The 18,953-nt window shown below is 56.9% G+C and overlaps 1 protein-coding gene across 1 annotated transcript; it reads right to left on the reverse strand.

Moving 5' to 3' along the window:
- Window positions 1-236: 236 nt before the first annotated feature.
- Window positions 237-17,356, reverse strand: GRTP1 (growth hormone regulated TBC protein 1). Its single transcript, XM_055335669.1, has 8 exons — window positions 17,239-17,356; window positions 16,908-17,059; window positions 12,642-12,800; window positions 10,070-10,194; window positions 8,369-8,465; window positions 2,994-3,166; window positions 2,730-2,915; window positions 237-576 (listed from the first exon to the last, which is right to left on the reverse strand). Exons 1-8 carry the CDS (start codon window positions 17,274-17,276, stop codon window positions 487-489), a joined length of 1,020 nt encoding a protein of 339 aa, XP_055191644.1. The 5' UTR covers window positions 17,277-17,356; the 3' UTR covers window positions 237-486.
- Between the last annotated feature and the right edge of the window lie 1,597 nt (window positions 17,357-18,953).

Genomic DNA, 18,953 nt, shown 5'->3' on the forward strand with positions numbered 1-18,953 from the left:
ATTCCCTAAAGCTTATCCCCTTCTGTCTGCTTTATTCGTATAATAGGATCATTTCAAATAACATTTTAAAAATTACCTGTCTCCAGAAGTCCTGTGGTGTGTGCACAAACCTCACGTAAAGGTAAACTCTGTGCCACAGGAAAAAATAGAAGAATACCTGATTGGCATTAATAACACTAATGAGAGTTTGCAGTTTTAAGTTTCAGTCTGCAGACAAGCTGATGATCACAAACTCATAGGTGTTGACATACTTTATTATAAATACATCTCATTTTATAACTGAACATTTCAGGTAAAAATACATTTTTAGAAATTTATGATTCTGTAGCCCATTACTGCGTCCACAGCTACATCATTCCTTTAAGAAATTCACAAGTGTAAGAACACCAAGTATTCACAGCGCTAAAAAAAAGGAAGCAGTCAGAACTGGTCAGCCCTAGAAATGAAGCCTCGCCGAGGGCAGGCGGTGGACAAGGGGTCCTCGGGTCAGCCTTGTGCCAGCAGCTTGGCCCTGCAGCTCTCACGAAGCCTGGTGATCGTGGCCATGGACAAGCTTCCAGGCTCTGAGAAGATTTTCTAGAACAGAGTTTAAAAAACTAACATGTTATCAGCTCTGCTGCATCCCCACGGGCACCAGGTAAGGGCCTGCAGCTGCAAGCTTCTGCGAGCTCTCACCAACCCCCTCAGGCTGTGCTGCGCCCTGCCCTACCCTGCCCTGCCAGACTGTTCCCCAGGGTGGGGCATTTGTTCTGACCCTTTGACCCTGAGGGCTTGTGGCAGCTCTGAAGCCACAGCCAGAGCCCTTGGGGAGTGGAAGGAAGTTCCTGCCATCACGTCTTTTATGCTTAATAATTTAATAATCTTCACAGTGACAGCTGAGGAATTCACAGTTACAAACGAACCAAAAGTAAGACTAGCATTGAAAAGTTTTTTTAAAGAAATTCAAAAAAATAAATAAATAATAAAATAAAAATTCCAGAAATTCTTCCATAGGTACGTATTACATAGGGACTAAGGTCAGGATGGAGTGTTTCTGTCCTGACTCGCCACGTTCCTGAAGGAGGAGGGTGGCAGGCAAATCCTCGTCGGTGTGGAGCTGCATTCTTTCCTGGGATTGCTGCACTGACCTGGTGCGAGGTCCCTGCTTCTGTTCTCCAGAACATTCTAGATGTTCTCATGCGGGATTGCAGAGAGCTCTGATTTATGAGCTGCAAGTACCCAAGTACCGTGCTGACGTGCTTTAACACAAATGCATGTTCGACTCCCCTCCCTCGAAGGGGCGTACCTGCCCTGTGTGACCAAGCACAGCGGTTCCCCTGTGGGCAAGCTGACAAGGATACCAGCCACCTGGCTGCCTGTGGCGCTCTACGGATACCAGCACTTAAGGAGCACCTGCTGTGTGCAAGTCCTCTGCTGGCTGGTCACACATGGAGGCTAACCGGCAGACAGCCCGGGCGGGGGGGCGGGGAGTGGGTGGTGGCCGCACAACGTTGGAATGTACTGGAGACCCCTGAGCTGTTGTATGTGTTACAAGGGGAATTCCATCTCATTAAAACAGAAAACCCCTGATCACCCTCCGTGCGGGACCTCAGGCCAGGAGGCGCTTGCAGCAGGGACGCTGCTGAGGGCCGGCTACGGTCCTGTCCTGTCTGGTCTGGTGTGCCGGCTCCTGGACCTAAATGGCAGGCTCATCTCCAGACTGCTGCCAGCATCTCCCCCGCTGCCTGCATCTCTCCTCACACTGGCACCGAAGGGCCCCCAGGCACAGAAGAGCCCTTCTGCCATGCGTGATGGGCTCCAGGTCCACCTGACCAGTGTCCAAATGGCTCAGCTGCAGGGCACAGGTGTGTACCGGCTGAGATGACCCTGCCCATCATCCACCATTCAGAAAACGCTTGTATCCCCTGCTGGCTAGGGTCCCCGACAGCCAGTGGTCCTTTGTCCTCAAGGCTACCTATAGGCAGGACCCCTCCTCTCTGGCCCCAGGGCCCAGGCCACGGCTGCTCTCGCTCTGTCCAGGCTGCTCCCTAAGGGCTGCCCCACTCCCCCTGGTGGGAGAAAGCCCTAGTCGAGTACTGGCCAGCGTCCTGGTTCCTAGGGCAGTCCCGCCAACAGAAGGCCGCCCTTGAGCTGCCTGACAGTGGCCAGTGTCCCCACACAGAGCTATGGGCTTCCTACCTCCTGGGAGGCAGGGAGAACCACCTGGCTCCTGGCCTTCCTGGCACCTTCTGCCACCTCCCCTGCATTGATGACTCTTTCAGGTGGAAAGGGGAAAACCTAAAATATGCCTCTCTCAGCCTCCACGGCCTCCTCAGAAGGACTGTCAACTCCTGCTTCATTCACTCAGCTGATTCACAGCCTGCCCCGGATCCGGGACCCAGCTTCAGGAAGCTGCCCTACCGGGTGGGACAACACACACAGGAGACCTCCCCTCCCCGCCCCGGGTCCAAGGAGACGCTGGCAGCAGGGCAAGGGCTCCAACAGGACCGTGGGTCAGGTGGGTCTGACCCCAGAGACCAGGGGTCCCTGCCACCCTGGAGCACACCATGGGGCTTGCGACCCAGCAGCAGGTGCAGCAGTCAGGCTCCGGGAGGAGGTGGGTCTGGAAGGGCTGCTTGGAGGGAGGTTGGGCCCATCAAGACAGAGGCCCAGGGTGGACCAGGGAGAGGCAGAAGCTAGCTCTGGGCTGGGCTATGGGGCGGTGCTACAGAGCCCACCCAGATGCTCACCTGCATGAAAGTGTGGCAGTCCGTCACGAGACTCCCTCTGGTGATCTCCTTGAACCTCTCACAGATGTCCACCACACTGGTGGCTTCCAAAATAAAGCCCTGGTGCTGTTTAATTAGGGTCAGGGCCACCCGGAAGATAATCTTGGATCCTTCATTGAACAAACAGTCCCAGATTCGGAACACCGTCTGCAGAGAAACACTCGATGCATCACAGGGTGGCGGCCCCAGCGGCCCCGGCCCCGGAGAGGCACCCACCACACTCACCTCCACGGGCAGGATGTCCACAAACAGGCAGATGAACCAGCGGGATACCACCAGGGTCCACAGGATACCGTGCCCGTCCATCAGGGCCGCCACCGCCGGCAGCTTGGTCTTCACCAGCTCCCCCAGGACCTCCTGGTCTGTCTTCAGGCCCAGCATGGCAGGACCATAGTAATCTACCACATGGACGAGAGCAGAGAGCAGGCACTGCATCCCTGGCCCCGTTCTGGCCAGGAGGGCCCTTTCCAGGAGAGAAGGTTCCAGGGAGCCTCCTAAGCAAGACACCAGGAGCCCTGGGAGTGGCTCCCAAAGTGTGCCGCTGCGGAGGGCAATGAGACCCTGAGGCATTTGCACACCATGTTCACAGCAGCAGTACCCACGGCCACCGAAAAGTGGATGCAAGCCCGGGTCCGCCTCCGGTTCACAGATAAAAACATGCATGGTACACACCCTGGAACTCCACTTGGCTTCAGGAGGAGATCCTGACACCTGCTACCACATGGTGAGCCTCGAGTGAACAAGAGAAGCGGGACGCACAGAAGGCCACTCGCACGCGGTCCCCAGAGCCAACACACAATGCTGTCTCTGAGGGCCACCCAGCAGAGGGGCAGGCACGGCACCCTCTGAGCCTTTGGGACAGTGCTGAGTGCCCCTCCTGGGAGCCAGGGAAGTGGTGGGCCCAGGCGGCCCCACAGAGCATGGGGCTCTAAGCACCACACGTCCCCACATGGAGTCCTGGAGATGCGCAGGCTCTCGGAGTCAGGCCTGCGTGTGGCCTCCACACCTGAGGGCCCAGGACATTATGTCCCTCAGAATTCTACAAGGAGCCAAACATACCCACCCTGACAATGGGATTTAGGCAGTACGAGGTCTAAAGTCTTCCCATTTGTCCCCAAGGAGAACCAGTTACTGTCCAGTCAGTGGCATGGGGTCCCTGGCTGCACGAGCACAGCACACCCCACTAAGACGACATCTGCCATTCAGGGCCCGGGTGCCAGCTGGCAGCTCATACACACAGTGCTCCCGATGGCATGCCCCCCGGATACACATCTGTCTTGCCAAAGAACTTTTTATGACATTAATGCAACACACTGTAATACATTTTAATGTTTAGTGTCTGCTATTAAAATTTAGTCAGGAGTCTACGTAATAACACAGGAAAATCTGACACCAGGCCCGACAGTCTGGTCTGCCGCTCACACACACACTGGCAGTCCCCAGGGCAAAGGGACAAGAGGTTAACCGACCCAGTGAAAACAGGATCCTTATGAATGCTGACACGATGCCATGGTCACGTTACTGACATGGGAAGCCACACTGAATGCCAGAGGACCCTGGAAATGATTTGGGAGTAGCCAATCCAGATTCTCAGTTTGTCCTGCTCTTGTCCTCATTCTGCATCTGTCTCCTCCTCTCAAACTGAGAGACAGCCTGGCGCCCCTGGGGAGACAAGAGTAGAGTCTCTGTTGTCCCTCCAGAGTGTCCTGTATGCAACCCAGTTCTCTGAGTGATGTCCCCGGGGGAGCCAGGGTTAAGCCCTGGACAGGTAAGAGGGTTTGCTGAACTCCCAGGAGAGTGGCCTTATTCCTGGCCCCAGAGAGGCTTACAGTGGCTTCCAAAAATAGACCCGCTGAACTCACACGCAGACTACAGCAGGCCCAGGCCAGCCAGCCTCCTCCCTGCATCCTGCCCTGAAGCCAAGGCAGACAGACCCCGTGTCCCTGGCCCACCTGAGCAGAAGAGCACATGTCAGGGCCAGCGCCAGGCTGAGCAGAGAATGGGGAATGTAGCCCTGAACTGGGCCCCAAGTCAGGCTCCCCTGGGGACCGCACGCTTTTGCAAACATGGGAGGGCTGGGCCGGGCTGGGCCGGGCTGGGGGGCAGACTGAGAACAGGCCGCGTGTCCCCTGCCTGTGAGTGAGTGGGGTGCTGGGATTCACCCCTGTGTAGTCTAATTCCAAAACGGATGCTCTGCGGCCCCACGAGAAAGTAAAGGCACGGCCCACAGGCACGGGCAACCCTCCAGGGCACGTGCATCCAGGGGCCTCGGGAGACACGTGGGCAGCTCGTGCTCACGAGCTGCTCACGCCGTCCCCTCTGCCCCCCAAGACCCCTGAGCCTCCACCATGGCCTGGACCACTTTCTAGCTTCAGCTGAGTGGCTAACAACCTGTTTCCCTGTGTCTGGGGGGGGAACAGGCCACACCAGCTCTTCAGGATGCCAATACATTTATTCACTGGCATTGGCTCATTACTCGCTGTGCTATCCCACGACAGACAGACGACAGACAGTGCTCCCATGCGTTCCTGAGGTCAGCCCCTCCTCCTTTCCCTGACCCCTCCTCCTTCCACTGGATGCCTCGGGTTCAGTGGTGACAACCCACAAGAGGCTGCCTGGTGTCATGTCATGGGAGGTTGGCACAAGCTCCCAGGTCTGTGTGTGCAGCCAAGTGGAGTGCGTCCGGACACTGTGTGCTGACGATCCTTCTAACCCACATCCACTGCACTGAAACTGGGGAGTTGCTGGCCCAGAGCAGTGGCCGCTGGTGGCACACGGAGGCTCTGCAGTGCTTCACAGGCGGGAGCCCGCTCCTCCTTGCTTGCCGGAGATCTTGGCCACGTCTTTCTGACTCTGCCGGCCATGCAGCCCTCCTACTTTGCTCACTGAGGGATTTTCTATGGAGCTGCTGCTTAGAGCTTTAGGGCTCCTTTATGTGTTAACCACATGGTCACAGACACGTTCCCCAAAACTGCAGCTTCTCTTTTTACTCTGCGTACGATGTCTTGTGTCAAACTCGGTTTTTCATTTTAACATAATTAAAATTATCAGCCACACCTTTTCTACTTAGTGCATTTCATTCAAGAACTTCCCCTGTACTCTGTAGTCGTGAAACCTTTCTACATCTTATTTTCTCGGTGTCAAATGTTTTGCTTTTTCACCTTGAATTCATTGGCATAGAAATAAGAGTCTAACTTTGTTGCCTTCCTTGCGGACAGTTGTCACAGAGGTGGCTGGAGATGACCTATCTTCCAGACCAGCTCCCAGGATCTACGGATCCAGAGACTGATTTCTGGGCTGTTGCCGCATGACCCATCCCTGACCTGACAGCACGCCATCCCCACATTCACAGCACCAGGATGCATCCCCAGGGTTCTTTCCAGCCTGCATGGCTTCACTCTGCCCTCAGGTATCTCACAACTAGGCCTTCCTTGCATCCCACAAGAACTCTCCCTGAGGGAAGACTGCTACCTTCGCCCGGCAAGATCCCCGCTGCTGCCGGCGCTCGAGCGTGGCTGCGCATCCCCCTGCAAGGTCAGCCTGTATGATGGCGACGATGTGGGAGCCCCATACCAGAAGCTGACGAGCGTTTCTTCTATTTCCCACAAGAGTGGTAAAGTGCATAGAACTGATCAGTTCCGGTGAAGTTCACTGCGACAGTGCGTCTGTCCACAGGTCATCTCAGTCTATTTCTCTCGATTCAGCTTTGTTACTCGGTATTCTTCTCAAGGTTTCCATGTGGCCTCTTCGTTTTATTCATATTCTCTTGTTTCTTAAAAATCTGTACAGGTTTCCAATCACAGCACCCTTTTCATTTCTATATACCAGGCTGCTTTCCCATCAGTCCTGCCAGGGCTTGTCGGCTCCGTCACTTTTTCTAAGAACCATATTTTGTCTACACTCCTCTTTCTCGTTGCCGACGTTCTATGTTGCTGGTCCTCATCGTGAGGTCTGTGTGTCCCTGCGTGTGGACACGAACTCAGGAAACCCGCACAGCACGTGCAGACAGTACGGCGGCAGCTCCTCCAGGGAAGGATTGGGCGGCACTGGCCGAGTTTCTGGTCTACACTCCCCGCCACCTCCATGCTTCTCACCTGAGGACTGAACGGGTGCATCTCTGTGACACAAAAAGAAACAAGCAAAAGCAGGACACGCACTGGTGCCGCCTGGCTTGTGTGACCGACGAGCAGTGCCTCCCAGCCCCTTCGTCCTGGCATTGTTTGGATATTTTGGTTTTGAATCAAGACCTGTTTGTATTGCAGTTTGGTGAAATGGAACATTTTGATGATAGGAAATGACATTTTATGGGCTAAAAAACAAGGTTCTAGGGTCAGTCTGGAGCCCCTGTGGGTCTCTAAGTCAGTGCTTACGGCCTCCCAACACCTGTTCGTTCTGTGACATGCTGTGTGTGGGATGGCGCCAGGGCAGCCCCTCGCGTTCCCTGCACGGCTGTGCACAGGCCCCCAGAGAAACCCTGGCACGAGACAGGTTCTCAGCAAATCCCTGTAGACAGAACCGAGCTGACAAGGAAGAATAACTCATCATGATTCAGGCTCTGGATGCGGCCATCACCGCCGCATCTAGCAAGCGTCCTGCCTGCTTCCTTGCCATCCCCTCCCCAGCAGCTCAGGCCCCCACGGTAGAGTGGGGCACGGAGGGCTCTCGCACTCGGGACTGCCCCTCCCTAGAAGGCAGCCCACCCAGGCGGGCCGCTGGTGTGTGTGCTTGTGCCCTTATGCATGGTGGCAAGGGAGTGTGAGGAAGCCCCATCTGTCTAGATGCTTCCTTCCTGTCATGGTGCCACTCTAGTTCATGCTTCCCCAAGGCACATGCCAAGGTCTGACAGCCATGGGGTCCGAGGCCTCAGGTGTCCTCATCTGTAAAATGGATTTGACAGTTGGGCCTGTGGGGTCCCGCTCTTCGACGCCGACGGGGTGTGCGGCAGGGCAGACGCCACACTGCACGTGCCCACGGGGCTGCCGGGCCAGCTCTCCGGGAGCGCAGGGGGCTCCAGCCTGATGGGGGCACTCACCCGTCCACGCCCGGGGCCAGGCGGGGGGCTCCGAGCATCCCACCACCACGGCAAGAGAGAGCACGGGGAAGCCAGATGGCTCTGGCCGCGTCTGTTCCCGAAGCCGTCCTAGTCTACACTGTGCGTCACCAAAACGGGTGGTTTTTATTAACTGACAAACTGATGACTAACTTGGAATTACCAAAGGGAGTGAATATCTGAAAAAAAATAAACAGGAAGGTCGGAACGTGACAAAGGACGGATTCTCACCCTGACGACAGTAACCGTAGCAGTGGACAATCACTCCAAGGACGAGTCCCAAAATCGAAGGAAGTCTGCACAGGCCCCGCGGCGCCCCACGACTCTGCGGCCGGCAGGAGCCCCCCGCGACGCCCCGAGCCCCCAGCACAGGCCGCGCCAGCTCGCGGCGCGCAGCGGAGGAAGCGCCGCAGGCCCGGCCGCCCGCCCGGGCACAGCCCAGCGCGCCACACGCTGCTCGCCCTGGGACTCGCTTGCGGCGAGATTTTTCGCCTCAGCTACGAGCAACCCGACCGGTCCCGACAGACGCCGCCCTGCCCGCGGGCCGTACCGGGCAGGATCCTTCCCAGGAGGGCGTCCAGCAGCCAGAAGGACTCTTCCTCACTCTTGGTTACGAGGAGCAGGTAGCCCGCGACGAAGTTCATCCCCTGAAGCAAGAAGATGGGTTTTCAGCCGCCTCAAGACCCTCAAGACGCTGCGGCCCTGGGGCGGCTCCCCGCGCCCCGCGCTCCTCACGTCCCTGCGCTGCCCCGGCCCGGCCTGAGGGAGCGCGACGGCTCCGCCGGGAGCAGACTGCTCCATCCTCAGCCTCGTCCTGGGACGCAACCGACACTGAGTTTCTGCCACGGCTTGTCTCGGGAAACCAGACCCGCGACCGGATTTCATAGAAATCATGAAGAACGTGCCTGCGGCGTGCGGTGCGGACACATCCGTGACGGAGACAGTGCCCGGGGCTCCAGGCGCCACCCCCCGCCCCCCCCCCCCCCCCCGCCTTCTAGGTCCTCCTTCGGTGCCTCTTGGGGTTTTCTAAATTACACGTGTCCTCCCTCCTAATAGGGGGGCACCGGCTTCTGTGGGCCAGCAGGCTGGGTCCAGACACGCGAACACCATGCAGGGAGGCCACGTGACAGGGGAGGCTCGGGGGCGGCCGCGGAGGGCCCACCTGCCACAGTGACAGCACACAGCCGGCATCACTCGGGGCGCGCACAGGTCCGCATGCGAGCTCTGGCATTGGCCAAGGCTTACAGCTGTCTGGGTGATTAAATAGCTTTTTAAAAAGCTATTTTTAAAAACTGCAGGAACTGGTCATTGGACCGTGTGAAGGCAGTTTCGCGGCCCCTGCACGCCAGTCCCCATCCAGGATGTGGCATCACCTATAGGCGCCAGGGCAACGTGAAAACACAGTGGGCCGGCGCGTTCTCGGGTGGATAGCACTCCCTGGTCCGCATCTTTGCAGAAGGTCCTGCCCCTCTCATCTCTGCAGCTGTGGCTCGTGCCCCTACCCCAGCCTGACCAACCAGTTCCTGGAGCCCGTGACTGATGGATGCAAACTTCTTGCTGAATCCCTGCCTCCCTGGAAAGCCCTAGAAGCAGGAGTGTGGGAAGCAGGGAGCCGCTCCCACCGTGGGCCACAGGCCCTCCGGGTGCTGATGCACGGCGAGTGTGCACATGGGCAGTTCACACACCTCCAGCAGCAGAGGCCACTCGGGAAGTCGCTCATGCCCCACACAGGTGCGCAGACTGCACCTCTGCAGCCCTGCGCCCCAGAGTGACCCCCTGGGAGGATCAAGCAAGGACTCATCCACACGTGATGCGCTGATTCCTGTGGCAAATCCATACAAGATGATGGGAATGTGGTGGAAATGTGATCATCAAGCTGATGAGGCCTGTGGTTGCCCTCGATTGCAGGGAAGATCCGACTTCCAGAAATAATGTGGAAGGAACCCCCGCCGCACCCCGTGTGCACAACACCAGGGAGTGCTGGTCGCTCACTGCATTAAATACAGCCCCGCTCACGTAAGGGACGTCCTGTGTGCTCTAGCTTCACCTCTCCCTAGGTCTGATGTCTTACTGCTTCTCCACTTGGGAAACACTCCAGAGTCAGTGCCCTGCATGTAGGGCTTAGGCTCAGGAGCTCAGGAGTGGAATGGAACATGGTGTGCAGCTGGAGACCATCCCTGCAACAGCCGGGGTGCTGAGCATGCTCACCTTCCTGACCCGGACTCCCACGCGCTGATATCCAGGGGCTTACCTGGCAATAGCCCACACCTTCATTGTGGCGCCCGTAGGCCAACAGGATGTTGTACAGCGTCTTTTGTAAACAGGGATCTGCGTTCTTCCGGAATTTTACATTGTCGGGGAAGGTCCTATTCATATCTGCAGGAAGATTCACATGGAATTATCCAGACTGGCCCGTGATGTACCCAATATCCCTAGTGTATACCCCTGAAGGAGGCCCCAAAGTCCACCTGGTGACCCCGGCCACCCTGCCTGGGCAGCAAGGCCACAGCAGCTGCAGTCAGGGCAACAGAGGCCTTCACTGGGTCCCCTGCCCCACTGCTGCAGCCCAGTAGCCCCGGCAGCCCCAATGGCACCTGCTCTTTGAAGGGGCTTTCCCCGCCACCTGGCCCCCACCTCTCCGCATGGTTTTCCGTCCTGCACCCCAGCTGCACTGCCGTCCCCAGGATCCCCCGTAAGCCCAGGAGGGCGCTCAGCTCTAGGACCCTAGGCGACAGGTGAGCTCCGTGCACAACGCTGGGAAAACTTCCCAATTCTGAAGACAGAAGACACACTGAGAATCCCTTCCAGAAATCTGACGTGACTAGCAACGGGGAGATTAATAAAGTCACCAGCCAGCCTCTCTCTGCCTTGGCCCCAGCCTGCCTTCTGCACCAGCACCGCGCAGACGCGACACCCACTCTTACCTGTCAGCCCTGCAGACGGGCGGAAGGAAAGAAGAGGGTTTGTATCTTCCTTCTAAACCCACTGACCCCACTTGGATGACATTAGGGGGTGTTTGCTGCTGCGCCAGGTGTGATTACCAGAGTGGATGGACCCGCGGCTCCCCCAGCTCCCCGCACGGCCATCGGGTGAGGTGCCTGTGGGCCAGCCTCTGCTCGTGCTGTTACCGCTGCTGATGGGGGTGCTTCTGTTCCTACCTACCGCACCCAAGCTGAACCCCTGCTGATGAAAGAGCAGACCTGACCTGGACAGTAAGCTTTACTGCCTCAGAGCACATTAGTTTTCCTTATGTGTTTGTATACAAAAAGGCTTTTTTCCCCTGGAGTTCTAAACATTAAAGCTAGAATCCACCAGGAGAATATTAGTGGTTTTTACTAGTTCAGACTCTGGAGTGACCAGCTGTGCTCATTCGCATGTAACGTCCTTTACTAAGAGAAGCTTTGCCCCTCTGTCCCTGCAGTGATTTCTCCAGACCCCGCAGCAAAGCAGACCCAGAGCAACCCCATGATCAGCAGTCCCAATTCTGGGCTCGTACCCAGAACAGCTGGAACAGGGTCTCAGAGAAACATGGGTACACAGTTCCAAACAGCAAACTCACAAACGCAGGAGGTGACCATAGTTCCTGAGAATGGCAGAACAGAGGAGCTGTCGGGGTCTGTCCACACAACCCAACGGGGCTCAGCCCCAAAAAGGAATGAGACTCTGACATGCTACAGCCTGGCCAGACCCCCAGAACCCACAAGAGGGCACATTCTCTGTGATGTCACTGACATGGGGCAGAAAGGAGGAGGCCAGGCCAGGGGCGGGAAGTCGGTGGCGGTTAATGGGCACAGTTTCAGTTTGGGAAGATTAATGGAAAATTGTTATGTATATTTTACCACAATAAAAAAATTTTTATCCAAAAATGTCAGCACACAGTAGAGCCTTTCTTTTTTTCTTTCCTTTTTTTTTAATTTATTTATTCATGAGAGACACACACAGAGAGAGAGACAGAGACAGAGAGAAGCAGGCTCCATGCAGGGAACCCGACGTGGGACTCGATCCTGGGACGCCAGGATCACGCCCTGGGCTGAAGGCAGTGCTAAACCACTGAGCCACCCAGGCTGCCCACAACAGAGCCTTTCAATTCACTTTTTAAACCAATAGCAACATTCAGTTTTATTATTTTGTGGGGATGCCTGAAGGGCTCAGTGGGTGAAACATCTGCCTTCGGCTCAGGGTCCTGGGATAGATTGCTGGGTTGGGCTCCCTGCAGACTCCCAGGGAGTCTGCTTCTCCATCTGCCCCTCCCCAAGCTTGTGTGCATATTCTCTATGTGTCAAATAAATACATAAAATCTTTTTTAAATTAAAAAAAAAACAAGTTATTTTGTGTTTAAGTTTGTATTTCTCAAAAAATCAGAAAAGCAGATACTCTGCCTCAAAGTCTAATTATTCAGTTTAGATTAAATATTTGGGGCACTTTGGACATATAGGAGCTGGTGAGAAAATCTGGGGACCTGTCAGCACCCCAGACAACAGGAGTCTGACACCGAGATGGGGAGCCCGGCTGTGCAGAGTCAGGACACACGTGTCACCATGTTCGTAAATCCAAAGGTGCTGCCGTCAGCACAAATCCCTCTGGGAGATTACCCTCCGCATCCCTAACCCGTCCCTGCCGTCCCTGCCAGCTTGCTGGGCGCTCTGGTGTTTGCTGAAGCAGTCAAAGCCCCTGTGCACCCCTCATGAATGCTTAACTGTTGATTTTCCTTTAAGAAAAATCAAATCTCAAAAGCAGCAGGTGGCTCCTGAACATGTGTTTCCTCTTCTGCGTTATTAGGACTCTGGGCAGTAGCCCGCTACCCAACCGGCCTGGTGGCTCACCTGTCCTGATGGCCTCCTCCAGCCTGTCACTTCGCACTCCCTGGAGGAGTCGATGATAATAGCCAGGGTTCTGGTCCATCTGGGCCTGGGCTCCGCTCACACCCATCCAGACGCGGGCCCGGTGCTCCAGGGGGACACCTTTCCGGATGTAGCGCTTCACTGAAACAGACAGAAGGGGCTGCTCCAGAGGGCGTCTCGGGGCGCAGAAACCATGCAGGGCACAGGTGTCCATGCTTTCGGCTCACTTCTCCCCCCATCAAACAGGCAAGACCGGACACATTCTGGTTATGGGATCTGTCACCGTCCCACATTTGTCACCGGCAGGGAGGTGACAGCCAGTGGCCCCAGGGCCTCCCCCATTCCCACCCCGGCACGGGCTGTGCCGGACGCCTCAGGCCAGGCCTCAAGCCAGGATCGGTCCCTGCACCCCGAGGCAGAGCTGGTGACCACCCGGGCACACACGGGACACCAGGAAAGCCGGAGGGACAGGAGGCAGGAAGGGGCCCTTGCTGGCCCAGGAGCTGGGAGCTGAGCCATGAGGGTCAGAGGGACAGCTGTGGGCATGAGCGGAAGCTCAGGTGCACGGTCCAGCCCTGGGGGTGACAGGGACACAGGACCAGGTCACATGGGGCTCGGGAAGGCCCTGTGCAGCCACACAAAGAATGAGTATGAGGCAGAGCCCAGGTGGAGGCCCGGCAGTGAACGCAACAGCGGGTTTGGGGGCTGGGTGTCCATGTGGCCCGCGTGCTGGGGGCTTCAGCGGCTTCAGTGTCACCGTCTGGTTCTGCACCTGATTTGTGTACGTTAAGAACTACTTTGAGAGGAATATTTCTACTGATGATAAACATGTGAAAAAGCAAGCATTAACTTTCTAACGACTATAGAAACATATACGAAAAGAAGCCAAAAACCACAGGATGCTCACTAATTTCCCAGGTCGATGGAAAGATTTGTGAGACTAACATTCAAATGAATTGCAGGAAACCCAAGGCGCTACATTAGGCTTTTAACAGTCTTAATTTAACCCTCAAAAAGTTTATTTTCCTTTGAAAATTCAAAGGTTTGTTGTTCTCCTTTCATATTATAAGTACTATTTTTAAAAAAGAAACAAACAAAAGAAACGGACTATAAAAATATATAAAATAAAAAGAAATGACTTTAAGAAAAAATAAAGTCATGCAGTGAGTGAAGTTCCATGATGCGCCATAAAAAGAAAAAAATCTGAGGCACCAGTGGCATTTAACAGAAAAATGTCACAGGAGTGAGGAAGTTGCTGGTCAAGAGAGCACTGTGGACCGAGCCCCAGTGAGTCCCAGCCAGGAGCCCGGAGGGAAGCGGTGACGCGGGCGCAGAGGCAGTGTCTGGCTGGTGCGTTCACGTGCAACCAGGACACCAGGAGTTCAGGCCGCCCTCTCCTGGCCCGCTGCACTTTGTGCCCAAGTGGGACCCGAAAGCCCAGGTGGGTAGGGGCGGCTCTGACACACAGAACCCAGGTGCCTCCACCTGCCCACAACCAACAGCTGCAACTGTAAACTGGGTCCACGAGTTCAACCCAACCCCAGGGGAAGTCAGAGGACGCAGCAGAACCAAAGCTGCCCAGGGGACAGGCGGGAGGCACGGCCTGTGCTCCAGGCTTCCCCTGATCCCAGTGACCCAGACTTGGCGGCGCAAGTGGAAATGAATGCAGACCACGAGGGCCAAAAGAAATCCAGAAACAGCCCCTCACGCAGGAACCGATTGCAAAGGAAACGCATGCAGGCAGGATGGTCTTTCCCACAAAGAAGGTAGGTGACAGGAGTGGTAGCGAGGCCGTGGGGCAGTGAGTAGGCACGTACGACCCCAACCTGCGGCCATTTGGGAGGACAGTGGGCGGCTGCCTGCACATGAACCATGAGTGCGCATGCGAGCCACCCCCCCCCCCCGGCTCCTGGAGTTTCCCTGCTAGGACGGCATCCTGCATCCTGCCGGTCCCTCAGTGGACGGGTGCACACAACACCCATGGTCGCCGGACACTGGGATGTTCCTCAGCAATAACCAAACCACAGCCCGCAGACCCGAGATCGGGGATGCAGCTCCGAAGCAGCCAGAGGTGAAGGAGCAGCCTCAGAAGGCGGGGGGTCGTCTGCCCTCCTGGGGCCCCAGCTCCCCACGCAAGGAGAGGACGGGCGGCGCCTGGGTGGCAGGAGGGGCATTCAAGGCCATGCGCTGTTTTCATTCTTGCTGGAAGCGACATGGGCTCTGTGTGTTTGTCTAAACCCACAGAAGGGTAAACAGGTAAGAGTGAATTTCTCTGCAAATTAACTCTTTTTTTTTTAATATAAAGAAAGAAAAAGAAAAGAAAGCAGGACTCTGGCCCCACCAGGACCCCAGGCCAAGGAGTCAGAGCTGTTGCAACTGTTTCCGAGGACGAAGGCTTCTGCTACTTTTGTTGTTTGTTATCTGAAGGCACAAGGTTTCCTCCTAAGAGAATGAAAACAGCTTACCTGTCCCCAGAGACTGACCTTCCCAGCAGGGCTCAGGGAACGCAGGGACCACCTCTGGAAACACAGTGGACCCCAGACAATTAACCTGGAGCCATCTGTCCTGATCAGCGAAGCAGATCCCTGCACTTATTGGTATTTGCTTTTGAAGGTATATTTCTGCAGCTTAGTTCTAACTTAGATGGTGCTGACCCTCTAAGCCACCAGAAGGAGATGGGCCAGGCAGCTCCTACCCTGGGCACTGGTGTAGATGGAACAGGTGTAGGACGGCTGGCCCGGGCCAGGAGGGTCTGCCCACATGGTGTCCCAGTCGAGGGGGAAGGTGCTCGTGGACATCTGCCACGGATAAAAAGAGCGAAGAGGAGGAAGCAGACCCCTGTTGTGTCCACTCATGTGGGTCTCGTGATCGCCTCTGCTGGACGCAAGGGTCTGGGCCAGTAGAGGAACTCAGAGTCTCTCACGTCCTGTCCTGCGACTAGCGTGTCTTACCATGTATATAAGCTTTGTTTACTTTTATGCACTTTTAAGTATTTTTTTAGAACAAAAGACCAGTCAACTTTTAAGAATAAATGAAAAGGAAGATAGAAGCCGACGTGCTGACACAGGGACTCCCCGGGGATGGACGTGAGCGATCCCTGTGGGCCCCGTGCGGGCCCAGCCTGACACCCTGCCAACCCCGGCAGCCCTGCGACACCAGCTGACCAGAGCAATTACTGAACCTGCCCCCATCAGTAGCAGCCCAGGGGCCCACGGGTTGAGGACGGGCTGTCAAGGGACAGGCCCCGTGGCGGTGTGGCCCAGGGTCCAGCAGGAGCCTCCCTCCCCCGTGAGCACACCCCTGCAAGACCAGCCTGCCTCCACCAACCCTCTCGTCCCACTGCGCTATGTGTGGGGCCCCTCTACGCCCTGTTCACTGGGCCCTTTAAAAGCAAAAATTCACCTAGTCACTGCCTTGCTTAAAAACCCATGTATGGTTGGCCTCTGTCCACCTGGTCATGTGATGGAGCCCTGGTTCCAAGTCCAGCGCACCCTCATTACATCCCTGATGCCAGTCACATAGTTCTGTCCCTGTAGCTGACCTCTGCCCTCACCCTTCATTGTCACTCAGGTCCTATTTCAGAACGCCCCATATCTTAACTCCTGGAAGGGGAAGTGCATGGCGACCAACGCCCTCCCCACCTACCAGCAGGTTCCACTGGTCTGTTTATCTTCAGCCTGGGGAACCTGGCAGGCAAACACCTCATTCATTTAACAAATATTGAAGCAATTATAGAGACCAACCCCTGCTGGCAGGGAGGGATGTCTGATTCCAGCTGGAATACTCTAAACCAGCCACACACCTGCTATATAGCCAGAGGCCAATTGGGTGGGTGTGGGATATAAGATGAAGGGCCTGCCATCCCAGATGGGACCTTGGGAAGGCTTCCTGGAGGCGGCATCACCCCAAAACCTGAAGGAGGGGGAGCAGGGTGGGCGTGCTTCCCTGTGTGTATGGAGCAGGGGGGAGCCCTGGTCACTCTCCTGCCAGCTACCCCGTACATCGGTCCCATTTGGAAGGAAGGCCAAGGGCCCCATGGATACCTGCCAAAGTCCCCATCTCAAAGGGAGAGAAGGGTCTCTTGCGTCTTCAAAGAGCAAGTTCCAGTGAACTAAGACTCTGCGCCCCAAGGGAAGGACTCAGGGCACCCCCGCCCTCTCCCCTGCACCCCCAGGTAAGGGCTCAGGCATCCCCTGCCCGGGAGAGCTGGCCGGTGGCCAGATCGTGGAGGGCCAGGCTCCCACTCACCTGTCCCACTCCTCTGGACACTGCTGCTGCCCTTGAGAAGCTTTGACCACTTTATGGCTCGTCTGGTGAGGATCACCAGGTAGGTGGAAAGAAACTCTTCATAGGCTGCGTAATCGAAGTCTTCAGGCCTTTCGAACCCGTAAGGATCGATCCTACAGTAAACTGACCTGTAAGCCCCGCGGAAGGTTTCGCGCGCATCTGCGCCCCGCGGAGCCGTCCTGCCCAGGTCCCCGCGGGGCCGAGGCCATGAGCGCGCGTGGGGCACCCCGCTCCCACGCCCTCCCCCGCGCCCTCCCCCGCGCCCTCCCCCGCGCCCCCGCCCCGCGCCCACCTGGGGACCCGGTCCCGGGCGCGCCCCTCGGGCTCCATGCCAGGAGGGCGGGGGGGGGGCGCCCGGGGGCGCGGGGCGGGGGCGCGGGGCGCGGGCCGACGCCGACGGACGGGGCCACCTCCGGGGACTGGAGCTCGTCCTCCGTCGGTCCGCAGGCGCGGGAGGCGGGGCGGGGCGGGGCGGGGCGGGGCCCAAGGGGCGCGCAGGGGGCGGGCGGGGCGGGCGGGGCGGGGCTGCACCTGCTCCTGCGGCCCCAGCCGGGGGCGGTGTCGGGAGCCGCGGCCTGGAGCGCGGGAGGGGTTGGTCCTGGAGGCCGGAGGGTGAGGCTGGGGCGGGGGCCAGGGGGCCTCCGGGGGCGGGACGAGCGGGGATCAGAGTGTGCGGGGGACGTGGGGAGGGGCTCGGGGGGGGGTGTCTGGCCGGGAGGGACGTGGGTATGGGAAAGGGCGCTCGCCCCCACCACGGCTCGCTGGCTGCTGGGCCCACAGGAGCCCCCTCACTTCCTTCAGGCCTGAGCTTTGAGCAGAGGTCGGAGATAATCCAGTTTGGATTTATCTGAGATACCTCACAGCTTGGGATCCGGAGGCTCCGAAGCTCAGAGTTCTGACCTATGGCCGGTATTTTTACATTCGTCATGCAGAAAACGAGCAAGTCTTCTCTATTCTTTACTTGCTCTTTTTCAGTCTGCACTTGTGACCTGAGAGCAGCATGTTGAGGAGATCCTCACCCACCTGGGGACAGGCCCTGTCCCTTCCTCCCTCCTCACACACAGCTGGCTGGAGGGGCCGATTCCAGGGCTGCCCCAACTGCCGGTAGCCGGCCTGGGAGGCTGTGCGCCCAGCAGGGGTCACAAGGTCAGAAGGACCAGCAGAGGCGGGTACCCGTACCGCCCTGGAGGCTTGCCAGGGTGGCCTGTGGTTGCAGCGCAGAGGGTTTGCCGCTCCCCACAGGAGCCAGAAGTCAGGGCTCCCTTCTCGGCCGCCTCTTCCCAAACTTGTGGTCAGACTCTTGGGAGCAGCACTCGAGGCTAGGTGCTGCCCGCAGGTGCGGAGGAATCTGCTGTGGGCACACAACTCACCGGCTGGTTACTCAGGGTGGAGGTGGCCACCCAAGCAGCTGTGGCCGCTCCCCATCACATCCCATCACTCCAGGGTCACCTGGTCACCCGCACCATCACTGTGTCCTGGGAGTTCAATATTGTGATGTGAAAACCACGTTTAATCTGTTTGTCAAATCGTGCAGACCATTAGAAAATTTGCCGAAATTTTTGTGTACTTTGCTTAGAACTGTGTTGAGAAAGGAAGAGGATTTAAGATACCTTGAATTTTGGATTAAGATTCTTCTGTGGGGCGCCTGGGTGGCTCAGTCAGTCTGTCTTCAGCTCAGGTCATCATCCCACGGTCCTAGGATGGAGCCCCTCATCCTGTCGGGCTCCCTGCTCAGTGGAGAGTCTGCTTCTCCCTCTGCGCCTGCCCCTGCTTGTGCGTGTGAAATCACTCTCTATATCTCAACTAAGTAAAATCTTAGAAAAAAAAAGATACTTTTGTACCTTCGGCCCTCCTCATCTCAAGTGTCCTTTTTGGAAAAATGGGCAGGAACAGAAAGACACCTTCTGTGCGCAGGAGCCCAGTCCACCAGTGAACTACCTCGGCTGAGGACATGTCTTTCTGGGACACTGCAAGCGCTTCCTCATGAGAACCACCTCTGGGCCACCT

Source organism: Nyctereutes procyonoides, unplaced genomic scaffold (assembly GCF_905146905.1).
Source record: "Nyctereutes procyonoides isolate TBG_1078 unplaced genomic scaffold, NYPRO_anot_genome, whole genome shotgun sequence".
Taxonomy (NCBI): Eukaryota; Metazoa; Chordata; class Mammalia; order Carnivora; family Canidae; genus Nyctereutes; species Nyctereutes procyonoides.